The 26,692-nt window shown below is 40.0% G+C and overlaps 1 protein-coding gene across 2 annotated transcripts in view; it reads right to left on the bottom strand.

Moving 5' to 3' along the window:
- Nucleotides 1-25,375, bottom strand: part of LOC139470881 (uncharacterized) — a 36,026-nt gene extending 10,651 nt beyond the window's left edge. The window contains exon 1 of one of the 2 annotated variants that reach the window (XM_071253203.1): nt 25,095-25,375. Coding sequence is in view for 1 of the 2 variants with exons in the window: in XM_071253202.1 (XP_071109303.1) it covers nt 7,772-7,780 (9 nt within the window). In the remaining variant the exon portion in view is untranslated. Of the gene's footprint in view, nt 1-7,771; nt 7,946-25,094 lie in introns of those variants that run through there. The other variant, XM_071253202.1, reaches the window with a different exon arrangement.
- Between the last annotated feature and the right edge of the window lie 1,317 nt (nt 25,376-26,692).

The raw sequence follows: 26,692 nt of genomic DNA, 5'->3' as shown, positions 1-26,692 counted from the left end.
CCCTCCTAGATGACAAATCCAGAAATGATAGCTGCTGTCGAAAAGAGGATAATGAATTATGGACGAGTTAAGTTTGTGGGACTATCCTGTGAAGTTTAGGCTTCTGTTGTGGTATTGCAAAGGCGTCATGAACATTTCTCCTCAGCTCTGTCAACTCTGCAGCTCGGGCGATAGAAAGTATGTGTCATGATTGGTACTGGGCAATGAGACGTAGGTTGGGCACTCGGATACAGAAACCAAAAGACGAAATTTCGGACTCAACCCTCAACTACGAGGACTGATGACACACTATTCTGAGTTTTGTTGGTACATTATGCCAACATAATGACTGAATTTAGGAAAGCAATAGGGAAAGCTGAGGGATGTTAACACGTGGCATGAACGTGGTGTTGAACAATTAAATTGTCCACCTACAGCCTCTCCCGTCTGTTATCACTATGACTATAATCACTTTCGACAATGTTCTGCAGAAGATGATGCCGTGAAATCTACTTTTGAGGACTGGTTTGGGCATTGTCATCAATGCGCGGTCACATTGTTGTGTTACAATTTTCACAGTTCCATGTCCAAGTCAGTGGTGGAATTGTGTTTTAAAGACGTATGTCAATTGGTAGTCATTTTATTCATGTAGTATTTGCAGGAAACTGAAACTATCAGATTTCCCAATCAGGGATGGTCTTATTCACCATTCCAGTTGATGAATATGTCTACAAATCTTGAGGACATGATACGTTATAAGGTCTGGTGACTCGTGATAAAACAAAATTATATTAAGACACTTGTTCTAATGTGTGCAGAACAAAGTCAGTAGACCTCTGGAGAATTATCACAATATAGCTAAATATTATTACATATAGTTATATAGTTTTTATAGTTTCTGTAGAAGTGAAAAATACTCGTTATACTCAATTGGTGTTAAGACATTTTATCTAAATGAAAAAACCCCGACTTCTTAAAGGTTTAAGGGTTAACACACAAGCTGTTATTCAAACAAGGAACGAATTAGAAGGTTTCCTAATCACAATTTTGTTGGAATAGGTCGTGGGAGTAACTCCACGGCGCTCGGGAAAGATGACATATATGTGATCCTCTCTTGTAGGGATGAAGAAAGGTTACACCTAAATACTCAGATGGAAAGTTCGATGGACCAAAAGGGTTTCCTGATTTACTTAAGATAACCTGGATATTGGAGGAATTAAATGTGCTTGATTATCAGACGAAAGAGGCATTTCTATTGGTTCAGGATCAACTAACAAGACGATTGATCTTTGATTTGTAAGAGAGTGAGTTTAATACAGTAACAGCTATCTATGAGATAGATAAACAAATTTCTGATGTGAAAACATAATGGACTGAATGTGTTATGATGATGGTGCATTTCAAAGTATAATCATCCATAACTCATCCATCTTAACTCAAATGGTTTATACGTAAAATGTGTACAACCAATCGTCTGTCAAAATATTTCTTTTCCGAGTTATGTCTGATCAAACGACACAACGCGACGGATCAGCTGTAAAAGTATTCGGTTTTAGACTGAACGTAATTGTAGTAAACTTGAGCTACGATAATAGATGAATCACAAACACTGACTCATCAAATGTGCTTCCTAACGTAAGCCAGCTCACGACATGTACAGCAGAATGAAACTAACAATTCAGTATGGCTTCACTGGTCTCCGCCGAAAGTTATATACCTCGTGAAGTGGACAATGGTTTGACTGACGGTGCAATGTTTTTCATCATTAAACACCTAAAGTTCATATCCCACATGAAGTTCATATTCAGTTATTTAAGCATGTAGTACCATACAGTAAGTATAGTACAATCACCAATACAATAATCACACTTCACTGGTCTGTCTGAATGCTTGGAGCCTGCTACAGAACACTAACTGGTAATCCACCAGTCGTACAAATATAAACACGAGCATCATTATTTACAGAGAATGCTCATCAGCATTACTGGTCTCTCTCCGCTGAAAGAAATCCGACTGTAACTACAAGTGATGATGCTGAATTCCGCAATGTGTCAAATGATAGAATAGTCATGGTATGATTGCATTACAATACCAAAAATGACATCGTAAAACATCTTTTAAAAGGATTTATTAGAAAATGATATTGCGTTTGGTGTAATGTGTGTGTGTGTGTGTGTGTGTGTGTGTATGTGTGTGTGATTTGCTTGACGTTGATATATTTGGCCATAAAAGCAAAATTAGCGGACCAAGGGGTGCAAAATAGAGAGGTTTAATGTGTTATAGTGTCAGTGACAAACTTCCCGGATCAAAATGATCACAAGGAGGACATGCAAACCATTAGTCGGGAAACACGTACCCAGTGCATTAAAAAAGGGCCAAGGAACTGCACGTATTGCCCGTGCAGCAGCAGCTTTATGAACGGTATTAAAGTGCAGGGTTTTTGATTGCCTGGTATCTGCGTCAATCGACCAGTGACAGTTCAACAACGTGCCAAGATTAACAGAAGTGCAACGAAACAACGTCATAGGCCGCTTGCAGGCAGGTGAATCCCGATCAGCTGTAGCCAGGGTTTTCAATGTAGCGCCCAGCACCATCACAAGGCTATTGGATCGGTTTCAACAGCATGGGTCAACACGTGATCGGCCAAGGTCGGAACGTCCAGGAATAACCACCCCGTCCATGATCGCTACATCCGACTGCGCCACCTATGTGAAAGGACGACCTCAGCCGCATCCCAAATACCCGGACTGCGCAGAATCTCCGGCCAGACCGTACGAAACCGTTTAAGAGCAGCAGGTCTACGAGGAAGACGTCCAATCCGACGCGTCATATTGAGTCGACAACATCGTCAACAACGATTGCATTGGTGTCGTCAACACAGGGCATGGCCTCAACTGCGATGGAGAGATTTCTGGCTCATTAATCAAGATTTCCCCTCCGTTGAGGGGATGGAAGAGCACGGGTCTACAGACGTCGGAGAGAACGTTAGGCCGGAAACTGCACACAGGTTTGGTGAGGGTAGCGTTATGATGTGGACGGATATGTCTCATCTTGACGGGACAGGTTTGGTCCATATCCAGGGCAATCTTACGGCTCATCGATACATCAACGAAATTCTCCTACCACACGTCCTTCCAATTGCAGCCAACGGCAACGGTGTTTTCCATCAGGACAACGCTCGACCGCATACAATACGGATCACAAGAGCCCGTCTACACAACAACGTTGATGTTCTCCCCTGGCCCTCCAGATAATCGGATTTGAACCCGATAAAACACCGGTGGGGTAAAATGGATAGACGGCTTCGCCGAAGTCAACCTCAACCCCAGACGTTGTGTACGCTTGCAGCCATAGAGCAGATTGGGACATTGTTTTCAAACTCCACAGAAAGAAACTTCCTGTTGAAGTCAGCACTACATATGCCGGGCGTGAAATGACTACACATAAAAGGAGACAATGAAGTAAAGATTGTGACATGGCTTGGTGGCATTAGATCACTTGTGGACGATATGTCGCTTGTTACGTGGGCACAACTTATAAACATCGTGGCGCAAGAAATCAGCTCATTGCAGCTGCAATCTATCGTGTATCTTTTATACATCATTTTGTAAAAATTGCAAGTAAATACTGATAAGTAGTTATTGCCCTGTACTGGAAATAATTTTATGATTTGAAGAGAATGTGGATATTGATGTGTTGTATTTTCATAGTAATCCATATCTGTCAAATTCGTGCGAATTGGAAATTAATTCTGTCTCATTAACTGCATGTAGATGTACTTAAAGCATTGGGGAACGTTTCCGTTCAGGAACTCAGTTGTGAGGTTTTACGTGGGGATATATAACATATTAGATGGTGAAGGGAACGAGATGTCGCTCTAAGAAGCTGCATTAGTGAGTGAGTATGGTTTTACGCCGCTTTTAGCAATATTCCAGCAATATCACGGCGGGGGACACCAGAAATGGGCTTCACACATTGTTCCCATGTCGGGAATCGAACCCGGGTCTTCGGCGTAACGAGAGAATGTTTTAACCACAAGGCTACCCGACCGCCCCTAGAAGCTGCATGAAAATGTTCAGTACCCCGTTGTGTCACCGTCAAAACAATATAAGCTCAAAGCGCATCGCGTTGGTGGGAGGGTGTTTCAGTAGCACACTGGTGGGAACACGTGAGTTCAACAGCTGTAACTACCTATACCTGTACTCAATATGTCTGTACTCTGTGTCTGTACTCTGTGTGTCTGTACTCAGTGTGTCTGTACTCTATGTGCCTGTACTCAAAATGTCAGTACTCAATGTGTCTGTACTCAGTGTGTCTGTACTCTCTGTGTCTGTACTCTATGTGTCTGTATTGTGTGTCCGTACTCTATGTGTCTGTACTCAATGTGTCTGTACTCTATGTGTCTGTACTCAGTGTGACTGTACTCAGTGTGTCTGTACTCTGTGGGTTTGTGCTGCACGTGCTTGTACTCAATGTGTCTGTACTCAGTGTGTCTGTACTCAATGTGTCTGCATTGTGTGTACCCTGTGGGTTTGTGCTGCACGTGCTTGTACTCAGTGTGTCTGTACTCTCTGTGTCTGTACTCTATGTGTCTGTAGTGTGTGTCCGTACTCTATGTGTCTGTACTCAATGTGTCTGTACTCTATGTGTCTGTACTCAGTGTGACTGTACTCAGTGTGTCTGTACCCTGTGGGTTTGTGCTGCACGTGCTTGTACTCAATGTGTCTGTACTCTATGTGTCTGTACTCAGTGTGTCTGTACTCTATGTGTCTGTACTATGTGTGTTTGTACTCTGTGTGTCTATACTCAGTGTGTCTGTACTCAATGTGCCTGTACTCAATGTGGCTGTACTCAGCATGGCTGTACTCTGTGTGTCTGCACTGTATTTCTGTACTTTATGTGTCTGTACTCTGTGTGTTTGTACTCAATGTGTCTGTGCTCAGTGTGTCTGTACTCAATGTAACTTTACTCCGTTCGCTATGTGTCTGTATTCAGTGTGTCTCTACTCTGTGTCTGTACGATGTGTGTCCGTACTCTATGTGTCAGTACTCAATGTGTCTGTACTCTATGTGTCTGTACTCAGTGTGTCTGTACTCTATGTGTCTGTACTCTGTGTGTCTGTACTCAGTGTGTCTGTAGTCCACGTGTCTTTACACTGTGTGTCTGAACTCTCTGTATCTGCTCTTAGTGTCTATACTCAGTGTGTCTGTAGTCAATTTGTCTGCACTCTGTTTGTCCGTACTCGGTGTGTCTGTTCTCTGTATGTCCGTACTCCATGTGTCTGTACTCTGTGTGTCTGTACTGTATGTGACTGTACTCTGTGTGTCTGTACTGTATGTGACTGTACTCTGTGTGTCTGTACTATCTGTGTTTGTACTCTGTGTCTGTACTATGTGTGTCTGTACTCTGTGTCTGTACTCAGTGTGTCTGCATTCAGTGTGTCTGAACTCTAGGTGCGTGTACTCAGTGTGTCTGTAGTCCATGTGTGTGTAGTCAGTGTGTCTATAGTCAGTGTGCCTGTACTCTGTTTGTCTGTACTCGGTGTGTCTGTACTCAATGTGTCTGTACTCTTTGTGTCTCTTCTCTGTGTGTCTGTACTATATAAATATCTGTACGATGTGTGTCTGTACTCTGTGTCTGTACTCTATGTGTCTGTACTCAATATGTCTGTACTCTTTGTGTCTGTTCTGTGTTTGTCTGTACTTTATGTGTCTGTACTCTGTGTGTCTGTATTCAGTGTGTCTGTGCTCTGTGTGTCTTTACTTTATGTGTCTGTACTCTGTTTTTCTATATTCAGTGTGTCTGTACTACATGTGTCTATTCTCTGTGTGTCTGTTCTCAATGTGTCTGTACTCTTTGTGTCTGTGCTCTGTGTATCTGTACTATATGTGTCTGTACTCTGTGTGTCTGTACTTTGTGTCTGTACTCTGTATGTCTGTGCTCTGTGTGTCTGTACTCTATGTGTCTGTACGCAGTGTGTCTCTACTGCGTGTCCGTACTCTATATGTCTGTACTCAGTGTGTCTGCACTCTGTGTCTGTACGATGTATGTCTGTACTTAGTGTATGTGTACTCTATGTGTCTGTAGTGTGTGTCCGCACTCTATGTGTCTGTACTCAGTGTGTCTGTACTCTGTGTGTCTGTACTCAGTGTGTCTGTACTCTTTGAGTCTGTATTGTATTTCTGGACTTTATCTGCCCCTACTCCGTGTGTCTGTACTCAAAATGTATATAATCTATGTGCCTGTACCTAATGTGACTGTTCGGTATGTGTCTGTACTCAGAGTGTCTGTACACAAAATGTCTGTACTCTATGTGCCTGTACTCAGTATGTCTTCACTCTATGTATCTGTACTCAGTGTGTCTGTACTCAGTGTGTTTGGTCCCTATGTGTTTTTACTTTGTGTGTCTGTACTCTATGTGCCTGTACTCAGTGTGAGTGTACTCTATGTATCTGTACTCAGTGTGTCTGTTCTCAGCATGTCTTCACTCTATGTATCTGTACTCAGTGTGTCTGTACTCAGTGTGTTTGGTCCCTATGTGTTTTTACTTTGTGTGTCTGTACTCTATGTGCCTGTACTCAGTGTGAGTGTACTCTATGTATCTGTACTGAATGTGTCTGTACTGAATGTGTCTGTACTCAATGTGTCTGTACTCAGTGTGTCTGTACTGTGTGTCCGTACTCTTTATGTCTGTACTCAGTGTGTCTGTACTCAATGTGCCTGTACTCTATTTTCACAGGCCGCCTCACTATAGCTTGACTATTGTCTCCTGTGCCGTAAAAGACCATTCACTCACTCAGTTTTCCTTGTTGACATCTATTAGCGGGAATGTCGACATGTGAAAACTTCATAATCATAAGGCGTTAATTTTCTTCTCCGTTTAACGTCTTTGGCGCAAATATTGGAGACGTATGCCGGAAAATATCAGTACAAGTATATTCACATTCTACCGAGCGACATTCTGTCCGGGAAAATCTGTATTTGAAAATTGAATAGAATATTTTAGAAAACCATTAGGTCCACATTCAACTGAATTGAGCACCATGGCGCATAAATTCAAAAAAGAGAAAAGAGCAAACATTTGAATTTTGTGTTTATTATGAATAAGAACATGATTTCAGTTACTTTTCATTTTCAGTTTCTAAGGAACTCATATATTCAGTTCAGATAATGTTGGATTTTGGATTTTCTTAAAGTGGAATATGTAGAATTTAGGGATTGCGAATTAAGCTAAACGTCAATGACCACTCAACGCGAGGGTTCAGTTTGTTTTCGTCTAGTATTCACCTGAAGTAGTGGGCATGCAAATCTGGCTCTTGGAAATCACGGTTACGTTACTTGGTCTTATCTTTAAGGAAATGGATAGAAAATACAGAAGTGGTATGGTATTTCACTACTTAATCAAATTAATTGAATATGAGGTTTGCCTTCTGGGTTTGTGTTATTCCAACAACGACATGTGAATGATATCTCATAAAAGAAAGACGTGATAATGTAGATTGATAGTTATGACCTTTTTCACCACCCGAAGCCGGTTATAAAGATTGCCAATACAACGAGTTACAATGAAATCGGCGGTAACAGGTAGCAAAACAAATAGTGCTCACAATAATTACCATAGATGAATAAAAAGGTGTGCAAAACAGTCTACGCTTATGGATGTTAAGTAAACTGAATTTCAATTCATCTGAAGACAAATGCGTTTAGGAAACACTTGAACACGCGATAGTAGAACAAATAGCTGAAAGCGATGAAGCTCCTATGAGAAGGAATCTGACAAAAATCAACTTACTGATACCATGGGCCAGACTGCAGGAACTTGCACCAGTGTTAACGATATTGGTTTCCTTGCTCGCGCACAGTTGACAGATGAAACAAGGATTTACTGGCTCTATATTGATTCTTAAATACTAAGCTCATATCAATTGAGCCCCATTAGTGAAAGCCTTCTCTCTTCCCCACTCCCCGCTGAAGAACCACGTCACTGATGGCGTTTTGATTAGCATTTCTGATCACTCATTTCAGACGTTGATAACATGGGTACATGTGATGGGAGGACGTCGGTGCGTGTGGGTAGGTCGTTCGGCACAATGAATAAATTAATAGCTCCGCCCAGTGCCGCCATTTATTTCAGCACCCGTGTATTTGGGAAGATAAACGAACATGGTCAGTGTATGTAATCACGAAATATAACGACAACGTCCAATTGACCAAAGGAACGTCTTTTGGAGACTGTCTATTATCTCATATAAATAAGGTAGCAACACATGTACGTTTGCATTATACAGATTCCTTTTACGTGTTTAATCATAGTGTCTGAAAATGAAATGGTCAAATTACCCAATCGTTATATGGTCAAAACCTTATCATAATTTTACGAGAATGTTGCGCGTGTCGTACATGTCTTAATGAAACAGTTCTGTTACACAATGCACTTGGGGTGGGGTGGGGGGTTCTTGTGGGAAAACTGTGTGAATTGTCATGACTTTATTGCACATTTTGGAGGTCACACTAGATCATAACCTTATTGGTGTAAGTTCATCGCTTTCTAAACTGCTATATTTATAACTAACAATATAATTTGACCCAGAAACCTGATATATATCCTTCTCTGAAACACGTTGTTGACGAATTCTACCCGAAGTACATATCTTCAACCACTTCACATTGTGGTTGAAATCATTTACTCACACTGCACGAAACATTTGCTTGTACCAAAACAAGGACTGGTCGGTTCGGGCTCAATGGACTGTGTCTCTGTGGGGGCCCATCTTATACTGCGGCATGATATCACACACAAACACGTGAACACTACGTTAAACCCTGTTGCACCTCACCTCCCCATTTCTACAAGTAACGTGTGAAAGATTTGATTTAATTCATATTCTATGATCAATGTCATCAGAAAGGGACACATATAATTTTAAGAGGCATTATTCAATGCCACAAATCTACATGTATGTGTGTGTACACTAACACACGTCAGACAAACGTATGTCTCCTGATGTGTAAACGCATGTGATGGACCTGAACCTGAACAAGAAAAGTATTGTCGACTTCATCTCAGTTGCATCCCTAAAGACTGCTGCCATCCATTGATCGCATATTGCATCTTGAAATCGCCCTGATATGATCCTTCGTTTGTCAGTATGATATCCGCGTTCGTGTGTCATTTCGTACTCTCCTCCTGCGGTAACCTGACATGGGATGAAAATCCTGAATGACCACCCTGTTATGTCAGACTCGTCATTGACATTGTCATGTGTGTCGACACTGTACACCTATTGCCATGTATGTCAATCACACATCGATCTGACTGTCGACACTGTACATTTATTGCCATGCGTGTCAATCACACATCGATCTGACTGTCGACACTGTACAGTTATTGCCATGTGAGTCAATCACACATCTATCTGACTGTCGACATTGTACAATTATTGCCTTGTGTGTCAATCACGCATCGATCCCACTGACGACACTGTACAATTAATGTCATATGTATCAATCACGCATCGATCCCACTGACGACACTGTACAATTAATGTCATATGTGTCAATCAGACATCGACCTGACTGTCGACACTGTACAGTTATTGTCATATGTGTCAATCACACATCGACCTGACTGTCGACATTGTACAGTTATTGTCATGTGTGTCAATCAAAAGTCGATCTGACTATCGACAGGATACAGTTTTTGCCATGTGTGTCAATCACACATAGATCTGACTATTGCCATGTGTGTCAATCACACATCGATCTGACTATTGCCATGTGTGTCGTCCACTGTCAGTGTGGCCATGTCAGCGTTATAGTCGTGGTCTCATTTATCGACCGCTGTTAATCTTGTCCTGTCGTGGCTATGTGTGTCGATGATTATCAGCCTCGCTGTAGTTATGGAAAGCTGAAGACCCGTGGGGGTAAAAGACCAACTTTACAGTACCGCCAACATATTAATCTGTAACGGATATCTGTAGTGGAGGTTCATATGAATTCCATATAATGACTGCATATTTTACACTACAATCAACATTTATCGCACACAAGGTCAAACACGTTGTACCTGAACCCTAAACAGATTATGTGCCTGTACGGTTTTGTAGCATCATAGTTAACATAAGTTAAACTCAACAAAGACGTTCAAGGCGGATTGACAATAACAAACCACCTGAGACCATTGGATGTTTGATTGAGGTTGTACAATGTAACAATGTATAAAGACATTACACTCAAACCATCAGGTTATAAGTGGAAACATTTCAGTATTTGCTATCATATAGATCTTGATTCACTTGTCGATCCAAATATTTCTCCTCAGAACATATGCTGTGATTTTCTGACCCTGTATTGTGGGGTATATCTTCCTTTAGAATGAAGTCGTTACCTATGGCACCGGCGTAAGTTTTATCAATGGGATGAACCATCGAAGTGAATAAATAAAACTCCATGGGCCCATTTTGGTCACGAAACCACAAAATCACGTTCAACCACACCGTAGTTTGACAATATTTCGTCTTTGGAACGCCAAAAGAACGTCCCCACCCTGACAAATAGAACCGTTACTCATCTCTGACCAGTACAGGCTGCAGCCTTTTTGCCCCTCATTTAAATACTATATGCACAAAGATGCACAGATAGGGATTTGCGATTGATGACGTGTGTTTTGAAATGTTTATGTCACTTTTGACTTTGGTATTGCTAAATAATCTGTTGAATCTAATGACTACCCCTTGTTATTGCTATTATTGCGTATCAAACATACCGTCATTATTTATGGTAACGTACGTATTCTACATGTGAAATTTAAAATGCATTCTTACAACACGACGATACCTTAATTTAATTTCTACGACATATGTTAACTGTAGGAAAGGTGGAAATTGGAAAAACAGAATGTCCTTACTGCAACCACGATGTATGTGATAGCAACGTGCTGTGACTGGATATAGCATATTTGATGCATTTACGAATGAGCCGATACCTTACAATTTCTGGAAAGGTCGTTTTAGAGCGAGTCGAGCTTTCTACAGCACTTGCACAATTGAAGCATCATCAAGCCGTGTCGACAATTTGGGAATCGACACGTAACAACATAAACTAGGACCTGGCTCCACAGGTACATAAACAAAGATCTCACTCCACAGGGACATAGAAAAGGATCTCACTCCACAGGGACATACAAAAGGATCTCACTCCACAGGGACATACAAAAGGATCTCATTCCACAGGAACATACATAAGGATCTCACTACACAGGGACATACACAAGGCTCTCACTCCAGAGGGACATACAAAAATTATCGTTTGGACTTTTTGTCACACTTAAATGTCATACAATCACCTTCAACTACAATATATAAGAATATCACATCGTCGCTAGTGTGATGAGGGTTTAGGGGACAGATAGAAGTCAGAGGTGCAAGGTCAGGAAAGGAGGGGGCATGGGGAGGTCATTCCAATCTGCAGCCAAGGCCCTTTGTAACGCGTGCCCATTGTCCTAAATCACATCGTCACTTTGCAGTTTTTCGTTTGTTCTTTTTTAGTGTGTGTGCGTGTGTGTGTATGTGTGAGTGTGTGTGTGAGTGTGTGTGTATGTGTGAGTGTATATGTGTGTGAGAGTGAGTCTGAGTGAGTGAGTGAGCGTGCGTGCGTGCGTGCGTGCGTGCGTTTGTGTGTGTGTGTGTGTGTGTGTGTGTGTGTGTGTGTGTGTGTGTTATAAATGTCAGTGTATATGTTCCGCTGGGTCAGCGTCTGATCTGTCTTCAACGTTCTGGGAACCCATCCTGCGACTCATGTGGAGGAAGCGTGCTTTTCACGTCGTCGTGTATTTCCTTTGATATTTAATCACAGCTCGTTTCTCAGGTTTCTCCATTTTAGGAGTTTCTCTCACCCGTGTCAAATTCTCTTGTTCACTTCTCTTCATCAGATGCGGTTTATCAGTCTGTAATTTGTTATGTGCTCCAAGCGATGGTTGTTACCTCACATAACACAAAGCATTTGCTCTCAAGCCACGGGGTTTACCCCTGTATTCTGCTGCCAGCGGTTGGGGAAATTGTCAGAGATACAGTTTTGATATGGAATCGTTACATTATTTGCCATTTTGCAGTTGAATGAAAATGTCGACATGGCATGTATATATATATGTGTTTGAGATTCAGATAGATCAGTGCCATGATCTATGGCATATTTCCTTCCTATCCCATACCTTACTATGTTCACAAGTGTAATGGGTAATGAATAAGACATATCACCACTCTAACCCAAACAGCACAGCGGATAGTGGGAAGCGAGAACTAACGAAAGTGGAATAACGTCTTGACGACGTTTTTTCATGTGATTTCTATGCCCAAATTCTGCCACAGAGTAAATGTGTGAGTGAGTTCTATTAGAGCCATATAATGGCGATGGACACTAAGTATATGCATAGGCTTTACATGACACCTATTTGTGAAACCAATAGGGCATCCCGCCTCCCTTCGTCAACAGGGATCTGTCATGGTTCTTAAACACAGAACTATGAATATGTGTGCAACTATATGTGTGCAACATACTATGTAGAAATTGTCGACAAATTTTACTGATAGAAGCTACACAAATGACAAAGTTACAAAGAGTGTTCGATGATTTGAGGAATACATCAAACTGAGCCGGAAATTCTTTTGAGATGAATCGCAATATCAATCTTTTACAGACATTGGCTGATGTCTTTTAGACCATAACTTAGATGGCATTACATAATTGAATACAATATGAACTTCAGGATCAAAGCGCATCCTTAAGGAAACCAGCGCGTAAAATACGTGTGAGGATTTTCATCGAGTCTTTGATCTCATGTGCAGTGAAGGAAACAAGATGCTAATTCTTGTTTATTCTTTTACAACGGAAATAATCAGATTTAAAAATGCAAGGTACTTCACGGTATACCTTTCAATTTTTAACCACTTTCTTCTTTCTCCCTTTGACCAAAGTTTTTGATTGGTATTTGAGTTTTTATGTTGTTGTCCGTCTGAACTTGATTTCAAGAACAATGTACCTGATTACTTAACAGTACAACTGGCAACAGTACGACACACATGGCAATAGTCAGATCGATGTGTGATTGACACACATGGCAATAGTCAGATCTATGTGTGATTGACACACATGGCAAAAACTGTATCCTGTCGATAGTCAGATCGACTTTTGATTGACACACATGACAATAACTGTACAATGTCGACATTGCTATCATATAGATCTTGATTCACTTGTCGATCCAAATATTTCTCCTCAGAACATATGCTGTGATTTTCTGACCCTGTATTGTGGGGTATATCTTCCTTTAGAATGAAGTCGTTACCTATGGCACCGGCGTAAGTTTTATCAATGGGATGAACCATCGAAGTGAATAAATAAAACTCCATGGGCCCATTTTGGTCACGAAACCACAAAATCACGTTCAACCACACCGTAGTTTGACAATATTTCGTCTTTGGAACGCCAAAAGAACGTCCCCACCCTGACAAATAGAACCGTTACTCATCTCTGACCAGTACAGGCTGCAGCCTTTTTGCCCCTCATTTAAATACTATATGCACAAAGATGCACAGATAGGGATTTGCGATTGATGACGTGTGTTTTGAAATGTTTATGTCACTTTTGACTTTGGTATTGCTAAATAATCTGTTGAATCTAATGACTACCCCTTGTTATTGCTATTATTGCGTATCAAACATACCGTCATTATTTATGGTAACGTACGTATTCTACATGTGAAATTTAAAATGCATTCTTACAACACGACGATACCTTAATTTAATTTCTACGACATATGTTAACTGTAGGAAAGGTGGAAATTGGAAAAACAGAATGTCCTTACTGCAACCACGATGTATGTGATAGCAACGTGCTGTGACTGGATATAGCATATTTGATGCATTTACGAATGAGCCGATACCTTACAATTTCTGGAAAGGTCGTTTTAGAGCGAGTCGAGCTTTCTACAGCACTTGCACAATTGAAGCATCATCAAGCCGTGTCGACAATTTGGGAATCGACACGTAACAACATAAACTAGGACCTGGCTCCACAGGTACATAAACAAAGATCTCACTCCACAGGGACATAGAAAAGGATCTCACTCCACAGGGACATACAAAAGGATCTCACTCCACAGGGACATACAAAAGGATCTCATTCCACAGGAACATACATAAGGATCTCACTACACAGGGACATACACAAGGCTCTCACTCCAGAGGGACATACAAAAATTATCGTTTGGACTTTTTGTCACACTTAAATGTCATACAATCACCTTCAACTACAATATATAAGAATATCACATCGTCGCTAGTGTGATGAGGGTTTAGGGGACAGATAGAAGTCAGAGGTGCAAGGTCAGGAAAGGAGGGGGCATGGGGAGGTCATTCCAATCTGCAGCCAAGGCCCTTTGTAACGCGTGCCCATTGTCCTAAATCACATCGTCACTTTGCAGTTTTTCGTTTGTTCTTTTTTAGTGTGTGTGCGTGTGTGTGTATGTGTGAGTGTGTGTGTGAGTGTGTGTGTATGTGTGAGTGTATATGTGTGTGAGAGTGAGTCTGAGTGAGTGAGTGAGCGTGCGTGCGTGCGTGCGTGCGTGCGTGCGTGCGTGCGTTTGTGTGTGTGTGTGTGTGTGTGTGTGTGTGTGTGTTATAAATGTCAGTGTATATGTTCCGCTGGGTCAGCGTCTGATCTGTCTTCAACGTTCTGGGAACCCATCCTGCGACTCATGTGGAGGAAGCGTGCTTTTCACGTCGTCGTGTATTTCCTTTGATATTTAATCACAGCTCGTTTCTCAGGTTTCTCCATTTTAGGAGTTTCTCTCACCCGTGTCAAATTCTCTTGTTCACTTCTCTTCATCAGATGCGGTTTATCAGTCTGTAATTTGTTATGTGCTCCAAGCGATGGTTGTTACCTCACATAACACAAAGCATTTGCTCTCAAGCCACGGGGTTTACCCCTGTATTCTGCTGCCAGCGGTTGGGGAAATTGTCAGAGATACAGTTTTGATATGGAATCGTTACATTATTTGCCATTTTGCAGTTGAATGAAAATGTCGACATGGCATGTATATATATATGTGTTTGAGATTCAGATAGATCAGTGCCATGATCTATGGCATATTTCCTTCCTATCCCATACCTTACTATGTTCACAAGTGTAATGGGTAATGAATAAGACATATCACCACTCTAACCCAAACAGCACAGCGGATAGTGGGAAGCGAGAACTAACGAAAGTGGAATAACGTCTTGACGACGTTTTTTCATGTGATTTCTATGCCCAAATTCTGCCACAGAGTAAATGTGTGAGTGAGTTCTATTAGAGCCATATAATGGCGATGGACACTAAGTATATGCATAGGCTTTACATGACACCTATTTGTGAAACCAATAGGGCATCCCGCCTCCCTTCGTCAACAGGGATCTGTCATGGTTCTTAAACACAGAACTATGAATATGTGTGCAACTATATGTGTGCAACATACTATGTAGAAATTGTCGACAAATTTTACTGATAGAAGCTACACAAATGACAAAGTTACAAAGAGTGTTCGATGATTTGAGGAATACATCAAACTGAGCCGGAAATTCTTTTGAGATGAATCGCAATATCAATCTTTTACAGACATTGGCTGATGTCTTTTAGACCATAACTTAGATGGCATTACATAATTGAATACAATATGAACTTCAGGATCAAAGCGCATCCTTAAGGAAACCAGCGCGTAAAATACGTGTGAGGATTTTCATCGAGTCTTTGATCTCATGTGCAGTGAAGGAAACAAGATGCTAATTCTTGTTTATTCTTTTACAACGGAAATAATCAGATTTAAAAATGCAAGGTACTTCACGGTATACCTTTCAATTTTTAACCACTTTCTTCTTTCTCCCTTTGACCAAAGTTTTTGATTGGTATTTGAGTTTTTATGTTGTTGTCCGTCTGAACTTGATTTCAAGAACAATGTACCTGATTACTTAACAGTACTGTACGTATCGACAAAGTTCGAGTACTAGATACATCTCTCATTTTCTATCATCTTAAAGTCAATACAACTTGCCAAACTTAATTATATCATGTTACAATCACTGAACATGTTCAATAATTCAACTTGCAAACGTTGTGTTTAAACATACGGGGCTTGCTTGTGTTTGACCAACGTACGTACGTACGTTTGTATGTATGTATGTATGTATGTATGTATGTATGTATGTATGTATGTATGTTTGTATGTATGTTTGTATGTATGTATCAAACCTTTAGGTAGATACTAGTATCCAGTTTGAGATCCAGTTAATTATTGTCCACCATGCGGCTGTGATTATAGGGGTACTAACACTGTTCAAGACATGTTGTTCCTTTCAGCTATATGGGCACATTAAAATTACACATTTGTCAATTATCGCTGGAATTATTGCCAATACATTTATCGTCGGATCATAGGTTTTCGGATATCATACGTTTTCGGACGGCCATGTCTATAGCGATTATTCGCGCTATAACATAGGGGTTTGGGGTCACCCAAACATTGTAAATACCTAGATGATGGCTTGTTTTTTCGATAAAGTTGTCGTTTATAAGTGACTGAGATGTTTTACATTTGTTCATGTGATTAGCGAGAAAACTACTAATGATTCTTGAGCGTCCGAAAACCCATAACACGGGGATATATATATAAAGAACTGAACTAGTATTATCTGAAAAGCATCTTTTGCAAACTGCGGGTACGCTAGGCCAAGTTGAGTAGTGACCTGACAATTAACCCTGTATGACTATGTATGAAGTCCGCCCCCTGGCGCGTACCTATATGAAGAAAAGGGCTAGCGAGTAGTCCGCGACAAGTAGTACGATGAATATTGTTATGTTCTCTCTCGACTACCAGTGGTAATGCTTGCCTTTGCCAGTGCTTGAGATGTATTTGTACATTCTTTCTCCATGTAATTTATGACATAATAGGCGAAATCTCGAGCCTGAGAATGTATGATTTGGCCATGCTTACCGAGTTTTGACGGGTTATTTTTCGTAATCAACTTCTATCAAACGGCTTTTAGAGAATTCTGGTATAAAGTTGTCATATGGACCTCTAAATAACCTTATGAACAACAGGTGTGTCCACGGGAACGTAGTCACTTTCTTCGTCATGATCTGCGTACACCCTATCTACCTGTAACAAACCAAATATGTTTACACAAGTTCCGTGAACCGCCTACTTGACTCAAACGCGTTTGGTGAATTCTCCAACTTCTCCTGGATTACCAGCAGCTCTCAGCCACTAAGCATGCATACATTGAGAACCGACTATTTACTCATATTCATGAGACTGATATAGTCTGTACACGGTGTAAAGGTAGTTCTTCTCTCAGTACAACGTGTAGGTCCTTATGTTAAGGGCCACGTTTGACGTTTGTGCACAGCTAAGTTTGAGAGCCTGTATTTATGATGTGAAGTGATCGGTGATGTTCCCCAATCAGTGATATTTACTTTATCGTGCCATTGATAAGAAAACTGGGAAACCCTTATAACCCTTATAAAGTTATGACTCCATTAAAACCGAAGTCAAATCACTTACGATAAATTCAACTTGCGGAAATGATCTCTTGACAAATGCTATTTTTCCGAAGTAGGCTTGTCAGTTTCACATCAATGCCTTCGTTTTCTTTGATCAACCGTCAGTCAAATGTCAACATTAGCATGGACGTTACGGGATTATTTCCACTTCTCCAAACCATTTTTGTTCAAGGATTTATGCTCGAACTCAAATACTAGTCTGAAACCTTTGTGTTATTTCCCTACCTTTATGCCTGTATATTTGGTGACGTTGCCAATGATGCTCAGAGTTCAGCTAAGTTAAAAATACGTAAGGTTATAAATGCGGCATGTTTTGTAACATATGCCAAGAAAAGAAATAATAGAAACAAAATATTTTGAAAACTGTATGCATTCAGTTTTATGTATGAACTACGTACCACGAAGTTAATTATGATTTTTTGTTAGATTGACGAACTTTGGAAACGCCAGTATGACCATATTTGTTACAAAGAAACAGGGGTTTGATAAACTCCGATGTAATAAGGTAGATTCATTGATCTAATTTACGTCATGGCTACACTACAGTCGGGCTTGGGTTTACTGTTGCAACTTCCCTGAGACCTGCACAGTTTATAGCTTGCATATATTCATAAGGCACAAGTGGTGTTCGATGACAGTGACCATACTGTCTACTTATTAAGCGTTTCGGTTGCTGGAAGCCATCGCTTTTCCCCTTTCCCATTGTCTGTGTTTTCTATAATTCTAAATAATTCCCAGACACATCACAGCTTCTCGGATTGTTTGTGAATAATTCGGCACCAAAGGGATACTTTCAGTTTAATACGCGAGGTATAAACTTGACTGTTAACACTGTGGATGTTACTTCACTTAATGTTGTAGCGATGACGGAAATTGTTATTAGTGGCTTCTAATGTTCTGTTATAACTCATGTCTATTCAAATCAGAGACAGTTCTTTGCTTTACATTTTCGGATGGAAGAGCACACATTTTCTCAGCTTCCCACGCCCCCTTGTCTAAATTTCAACACGCTATTGCCTCAACAGTGCAGTGTGATATGCCTTGTTTATTACATAGTCTTCTGGAAAATAGCCCACCGTGGTGTTTATGTTTTTTTCCTGCAAGTACTTTATCACTGCACATTTCTTACTGCTTTTACATGGAAACAATTTGCTCAACTGACTCAAGTTTTTGTGGATATGCCTCTATGACAATTCCTTTTATGTGAGGGTCAAAACCTATTAATCAATCCTCGTAGGAGGAGAGTGCAAAGTGACACACCACGGTGATGAAATTTACGATGAAGGCTCTGGTGCTTGATCAGTCCGAACCCACGATCATCGAATCCAGGCACATGCATTTGCAGCCTGCCAAACAGCACGTGGCCGTGACGATTGTTGAGACTGCTTTATGTGTGGTCGTTCAGAGCTGAGAAGTGACGTCCATGACATGTGACACCATGCTCAACGTAAAAATATATGAAAGTACTCTAAGTGCTTTTGTAGTTGCCCGATAACATTGATTCCAAAATAATGAATGGCTATCATGCAAGTTTGTATTTTTAATACATTAATGATATGTTTACCTTTACCTCACTGAACCCGCGTTATTTTATATCACTGACAGTGGAAGTGAACTATGCATTTATCTTAAAGTAAAGATATTACACCCGTTTGTTACGAGTATTCTGATAATAAAATATTTTATCAGCTTCTCTGCAACATAAATAATGTTTACTGTGGAAATAACCTCAGTAATGAAATGAAATTAATGTTAAAACGCTGAATTGATCATATATATGATTATATATTTGTAGCTAATGTATGTTTATGAGCTCCAGCTTTTCATGTCAACAGTTTTATGAAAAGAGATACTGCCCAGTGCCCAACTGTAAGCGTGTTCCCATTGATGGATTATGTGTTGGTCATCAGATTTAACAGGTTAAAAATCAACATTAACATTGTATCTCACCGTTTTGTTCTTTTCAGCGCTTGTGATAAAATGTGTGAATCTTATCATTTACAAATAGAAAGTTTCTGTGTCCCCCCAAATCGCACAGTAACGGTCTCAAGCCGTCCCAGTCTGTCATGACGAGTAGTTCTTTACGTTCACAGTTAGCAGATGGCGCAGTCAGTGGAAAGCCTTTTCTGCAACGCCGTCATGATTAATATTTGTTTTCAGTTATCAATCAATTTAAACTGTATATGAAAACAATTATCTTTGCCCTTGCGAATAGTGATGTTATAGGTTATACTTATAAATTATAATTTCTGAAAATGTAAACTTTACTTTTCAACACTTCACTTTCATCATGTACTAACGTAAGGTCAGCACAGCTATGTAAAGTCAGCGCGCTGGTCCAATTAATGTCATTACCAATGTAGTTATCTTCTGTACTTTTACTGTTACAGACCTTAGTACAATTTGCGCCTGGATGAAGCAGTATAGTTTTTCGAGTAGATCAATATACCATCATTTTATCATTTATCTTGCGTCTTTGATGTTGTATTCAAATGCTTGTGTCCGTGGGTAAAATATTTAGTGTGTGTTTTAGCGTGGTCTGTTGGAATTTATCACTTTCAGACTGTACTATAAAATCGACATGCCTTTGATAAATGTACAAAGCAAATACATGGCTTGCACTTGGTTGTTTCTGATTCACTTCCTGTTCAGAATGAAACATGAATTTGTAAACGCAAAATGATCCAAATGGTCTTTTCGCCTGCTACTCTCCATATTACAAACGTCAAGGTGTACTTATTGTCCCGATGTCAGTCAGGCTGACAACTGATGACGTAACTGAGGCAGTAATCAGGAGGAGGCTATGTTGGTAGGTGGAACTACCTTACCTAAAAAAGGAACATTGATCAACGCCGTTCAAAGTTAACGGAATCCCCCCCCCCACACACACACACAAAACACACACACACACACTCTCTCTCTCTCTCTCACTCTCTCTCTCTCTCTCTCTCTCTCATAATTGTGTAAACACAACACAAATCCTGGCCTAACGTCAGCTTAGTATTACAACTATTGATGCTACACATTCTCTGAATTAAGCTCAGTACATGTAGCTGATTAATATCCTTATATGAAAATATCCATTATTCACTTTACAGTGACAGTAAACAGACAAAAGATAGCTCATTGTTCGACCTAATCCTCTGATTGAGATCAATGATGCTTTGCGGGCACTGCCTTAATGGTAACTCTATTAATCGTTACTGGAACATCAACTGCACTAAACATTTGCTTTGCATCGAGATAAGACGAAGCTCCTAAAGCTATCATTCATGACCATCCCTGCCTTATCCCGCATGGGGAGTACTGTCAATAATTAGGTCTCGTCGAATGAAGTAAACAGTCAGAATAATTGTTTTGAGAGTAATGTCGTAGACGTCACCTTAATGAAAGAAACATCCCTATCCATGCTTTGCCATGCATGGGATATCAAGATTATTATTAAAGTAGACTATTTAAGGTGTACTGTAGTATCAGGAAAGACTTTCAATGTATAGATATAACCTGCTTGCACATGAGTTACCGGTGTCTGAAACATCTCATTGAAACAGAATAAACGAATGTGATACCCCTAAGTCATAAGTCAGGGTTTGAAATATCACATGCAATACTGAAATGGGAACAAGGGTAGAACAATGGTTGGAACACAATGCGTAAACCCTAATGAATATTATTTCAGGCATGAGACCGCTTCACTGACCTGGAATTGAGGCCAGTGTGAATTGAGACGGCTCTGACTGTAGCACATATCGCTGGACCCTTACCTTTGTTGAGTGCGACATGTCCCGACGTGAAGATGTTGGGGTGGAATGCGATTTCCATGGTAATAATAAAATGTCATTTCAAGGACCGCCATACCATACACCAAGTTACACAAAAGACGTCATTAGTATCGGTGTTGTTGCAGGGAAACATGATGTGACATTGCTACACATGTCAGAACATGTCAGAACCTATTCCTTCCCGAGCCCTCATCAGGAAATGTCTAGAGTATGGCATGTTTATATAATAAACACAATACCAAATATGACAGGCAGACAGATTATTCATAGTTCATGCCTAAAGACCCACAGTTCAAATATAGTCAAATATCGTCTAGTCATAGTTACAGCTAGATATTTGGCAAGTTTAATAAGAGAATCTGAATAAGAGATTGAACAAATATGTCTAATGCTGTGATACATGTTGGACTTTTCTTTTTGGGATTAACATCCCTTGTGCTCAGTTATACAAAATACGGCTTTCATCTTCGGGCACTTTACATATCTTACATAATGCACGATCATTATATAACTCACATAGTCCTTTACGAACTTTCTGGATGCCTAATTTATTGCCCCCACTTCTAAATTTGGTTAATATTCTTCCATAAGCTAAATGATTGTTCGTGTAATAAAGTATATTCACACTCTAAATTGGATGTAAATGTGCTGTACATTTCTAATGATTTGTTGTAAAACATGGCAGACCAGTTTTGGGTAGCACAGTCTTTCTTTCTTTGCTTAAATGTATTCAGAAATCTAACATGATCGCCCATATCCTGTGCAAAATGTCCTATTATTACGTAAGAGAACAAACATATCGGGGTTCATAAAAATCGTATGTACCCTCGGGTCATATCACGTCACGAGACAACAGTGTTTCCGTCATTTGGACGGCATTGTTGACGTCATTCGAATCTCATTGTGACGTGAGGACGAAATGACGTCACATTTGCTGAAGACTGTTGATGTCATTCGACAAATTGTGCTTCAACTGCTGTTGCGACTTGCTGTGCTTATAGGTAAACACTAACATTAGTCTCTTTATGTAGACATCATCTTCGGTAATAAATAGACATTCGTGTTAATGTCATACTATGTGTACGACACTTGTGAATAAATTAAGGTATTTAGACACTCGTGTCGTAAAAATAGTGTGACATGAACACTCATATAATATGCTCTATTTATTACCCATCGGGTTAGAAAAAACCGAGTTGATAAAAATATAAGTGCACCAGTACAAATATCACTTCCCGCGCACCAGTGTATTGTTTCAGTCACCCGAACGGCATCGTTGACGTCATTCGAATCTTATTGTGGCGTAAGGTCGGAATGATGTCACACTAGAAATCACGTAGCTGAAGATTGTTGACGCCAATCGACAAATTGTGGTTTTCCATGACAGCGGGGGTGATCAATGCATGTTCCTAAAGGGGGCTTTTCCTATGTACGAGATGACACTCACATAACCGCGAATTTGACGTTCATAAGTATATGAATGACTCATTTGGATGTTTTTACATTTTTCACGAGGCCGTATTCTTGAAATGACGTAAACACTGACGAACTAAATCCACGTTCCTTGGGGAAACCCTGGGAATTCCCTAGCACAAATACTTACAAAGCGGTGTTTTTGCTCATTTATACTCTTTAATCTTGAACGCAGCGTTTTAAATACATTGAGAAACGTCAGAGAGTTTGACTGCATGGACGTTGACGAACATCCTCGATGCGACCCACTCTAGTGAACAAAACGAAGAAATGCGCATCCAAACTCGTGTAGTATCGACAAAATCCGTCTTGTACTTGATGTACATGTATTACGACGCGTTGTCATTGTGACTGACTTACCTTTCCCCTATCCAATGATAGGGGCGGTCGGGTAGCCTAGTGGTTAAAGCGTTCGCTCGTCACGCCGAAGACCCGGGTTCGATTCCCGACATGGGTACAATGTGTGAAGCCAATTTCTGGTGACCCCCGCCGTGATATTGCTGGAATATTGCTAAAAGCGGCGTAAAACCATACTCACTCACTCATCCAATGATAATACTATTTGAATACATTTCTTGTCAAGAAACTACAACAAATGTTCCTGTAGCGTAAGTTGAGCATACGCACTCTCACGTCACCTCTCTTTTTGAGAAACTGTTTTCTTCCGCGACACAGTTGGTTGTTGTGTGGCTGTCAGTGTAAACATGAAGTTACACGAAGTAAATACAATTGTGTATAGATCTAGGCCTATGTAATTAAAAAATAGTGACATAAAAACTCCGATGTTCATACAGTTTGATCCTCACTCTATGAAGGTTCATACTCCAATGAACTCACACAAAAGGAAAATATATTCTTAAATAAGGAAATTATTACACTCACATGTGTGGCATACTGATTTTACGAACACGCGTGAGAATTCATGTTTTGCCCTCGCTCTCGCTCGGGAAATGTAGGAATTCTGACACTCATTTCGTTAAATCAGTATAACATACATGCTCGTATAATAATATCTATAGATGTCTATGATATAATCATTTTTAGGCTCACAGACACGTTTATTTGGGGAAAGGTGAGCTTACGAGTGAAATTGTTGCCCCTTCCTGTGTACAGTTCCAAAACGTGATACGGTAAAACACGCCAAAATTGCTCCGTTTCTGATTTAAATGCAATCCTATGCACGTTTGGAGCTACGCAGACCTATCATGTGTTTAATACTTTCACAATTAACAGTACATGCGAATTAGAAACGAGTATGGCCGACTATATAGATCTGTAATTGATGGATCGCAGATCCCCGTAAACGACAACGTAGATATTGGTCAATTCATGGTTTTCTAATAACATTTGAATTTCGTTCATCATATACAGAATACTTCAGGTGTCTTCTTTCGACGAAGATAATGCTTGGAGCAGTAGACTGCCATTACACTACACATACAAACAGGTGCTTCTACACTATAATTAATGAACGTAGTGCATTTACATGAATGCATTGGACACTCGCTCTTGGCAGAAAGCCCAGGACTACCAACTTGGTCTAAACAAGCATGTGTAGTAACATGGTGCAGGAACATGACCTTATCAACGCCGTCTGTGTATGTATTTAGCCAGTAAAATAGTATATAACGTATATTCACGTTGTGAGTGAGGACGCTAACAGGTTTCCCAACATTCGTATCCCCACAGACCATTCCACTGGTTGCAAAACAATTGCTACTTCAACTTCACTGACTGGAACACATTGTAAACCTATTACTGAACTAAGCATACCATTCTGATTATTGGAATTCGTAAACTAGTGATATGTAATAGTGATAAACGAAACTAGTCATATTTGTAATCAAGGCATCTAAGGTATCAGCCAATGAACGTAATACAGGTGCTCATACACGTGTTTGATGTCATTCACAACTCAGTGTTCACACCCAAAACAGTGAGTGACCAACAACCAACTCCTGCATATTACACGGTACCCACTTCATTGTGAAGGAGGAACACAGCTGTGGTTAGGAAGCGTTTCTAACGAATAGTAACAGTAGTAAAGGCAATGTTAACTAAAACCAAATAATCCAACGTCACAAAATACGATCAGTGGATGTTCACCCAATATGAAATATGTAATATAAAGAATAAAACACGTTTAACAAAACTATGTGACGGTTCAACGAGTTAAACTACGTCAACGACAGACGAGTTGTTCCTCGCATCAAGATAGTTCAACATAATTCAACAATACAACAACGCTTTACAGTAAAAGTTTCTCACCTGTGCGCGCGTACAGATCTCGACGTTAGAGACACTTGATTGGAGCAAAGGTTCGCTTGGAATGGTCGCAGCAAGAGTGGTTCTCAATTTAAGTCTTTGAATAATCAGCCTGTTCACGTCGGAGGTAGGCTGAAATCGATGACGCTAATTGGCTGTATATTAAACTAACCGACCATGTGCACGGGTGTTTAACTTCAACGGGCCTTCGAGCACTTTCCATAAATGGGCATCATCTTCATGCGTAAGCAGAGAATTCGCCAAGCCTCTTCGAGCTAGCAATCCTTTGGGTTATTATTTTGCATTAGATTGCTACCAATTCGTACAGTGGCAGCAGGTTGAGTGCCGGGAAACACCAGTAATGGTTTGTGACGTGACAGAGGTACCATATAATTTACCATGCAGGGGTGGTTTGTTTACGCAGCGCCGCGAGATATCGATAATGACAATTTTATGGCTTATTAGCAACTAATCGTGCAACTGGTCGTCCGAAACCGCTGGTGACTTTTCAATGCTTCAACAATTTTCGATTCTGATATTACAATGAACCCGGAACACCATTTACATACTTCAGTTAGATTTGTGAAAATTCATTTAATAATGTTTCAATGACAGTTTTATTAATTGTTCCTTAAAAGTTTTAATTTTTTTTTTACTTTAAAGTTAATTGTGTATCTCAAGCCGCCAGATAGTCTTGGATAGCCTTCAAATTGTTACATAAATCAAATTCATACGTACATAACACTCATACAGCGGAAACTGAGTGTGTTACAGATTCATGAACTTATAAAAATCAATGTGAATAGACGCTTTGAGACAATTAATGGTACAATCAAGGATACAAAAACTGAGAATTTAGTTAAGAAGAAGACGAAGTCCATTAGGTATCAAAGGCCACATGGCCAAGAGTACAATACATTAGATTATTATACATTATTCAGGCAGATTATATAGCGATATATGCAATGATCTTTACATCTTTTGTTCCGAATAGTTGACTGAAGTTTGCTCGTGCTGGATGCATGTAACAGTAGCTTGGGAAGTGGAGCTTTCTGTTTTCAATATAAAGGTTATATTATGATTACATTTATTGCACTTAGTAAATTCAGTGTGGACTTTGTCTTTGTAACGAAGCCAACTTATGGGTCAGACATCGGAATTTACATAATATGCTGATAAGATCTTTATTTGGACATAACTCATTAATATATTTCTCTGGTTCATCTACAGACTTCTATTAGAATACTGGTTTAGAAAAGATGACGAAATAAATTAAGCATGCCAATTGTGAATCTCTTTATTTTTACATCTTTTCTTTAAACATTAACAGTAAAAAAATAACAACACTCTCTTGGAGATTGTGCACTTTCACTTGCAATATTTTTAACCCCACAAATTTCTGAAACGACTTTAAATTATTTGCGACGTGATAAGAATGTGAGCATAGTCTTTCAGAGATTTTGTTAATCTTGTCTGCTATGGAATTTAGCGATTGACATCGCACAGAAACACCCTTAGGCACCAGGATATTTTCTTAATCCACGTCTCTATACAAGACCATAATAACAGTGCCTTGATGTTGAAGATGTTGTCCCTAAGCC

The sequence above is a fragment of the Haliotis cracherodii genome, unplaced genomic scaffold (genome assembly GCF_022045235.1).
Source record: "Haliotis cracherodii isolate W230 unplaced genomic scaffold, xgHalCrac1.p SCAF_21, whole genome shotgun sequence".
Taxonomy (NCBI): domain Eukaryota; kingdom Metazoa; phylum Mollusca; class Gastropoda; order Lepetellida; family Haliotidae; genus Haliotis; species Haliotis cracherodii.
The sequence above is the reverse complement of the archived record's forward strand: the minus strand, read 5'-3'. Positions and strand labels throughout refer to the sequence as shown.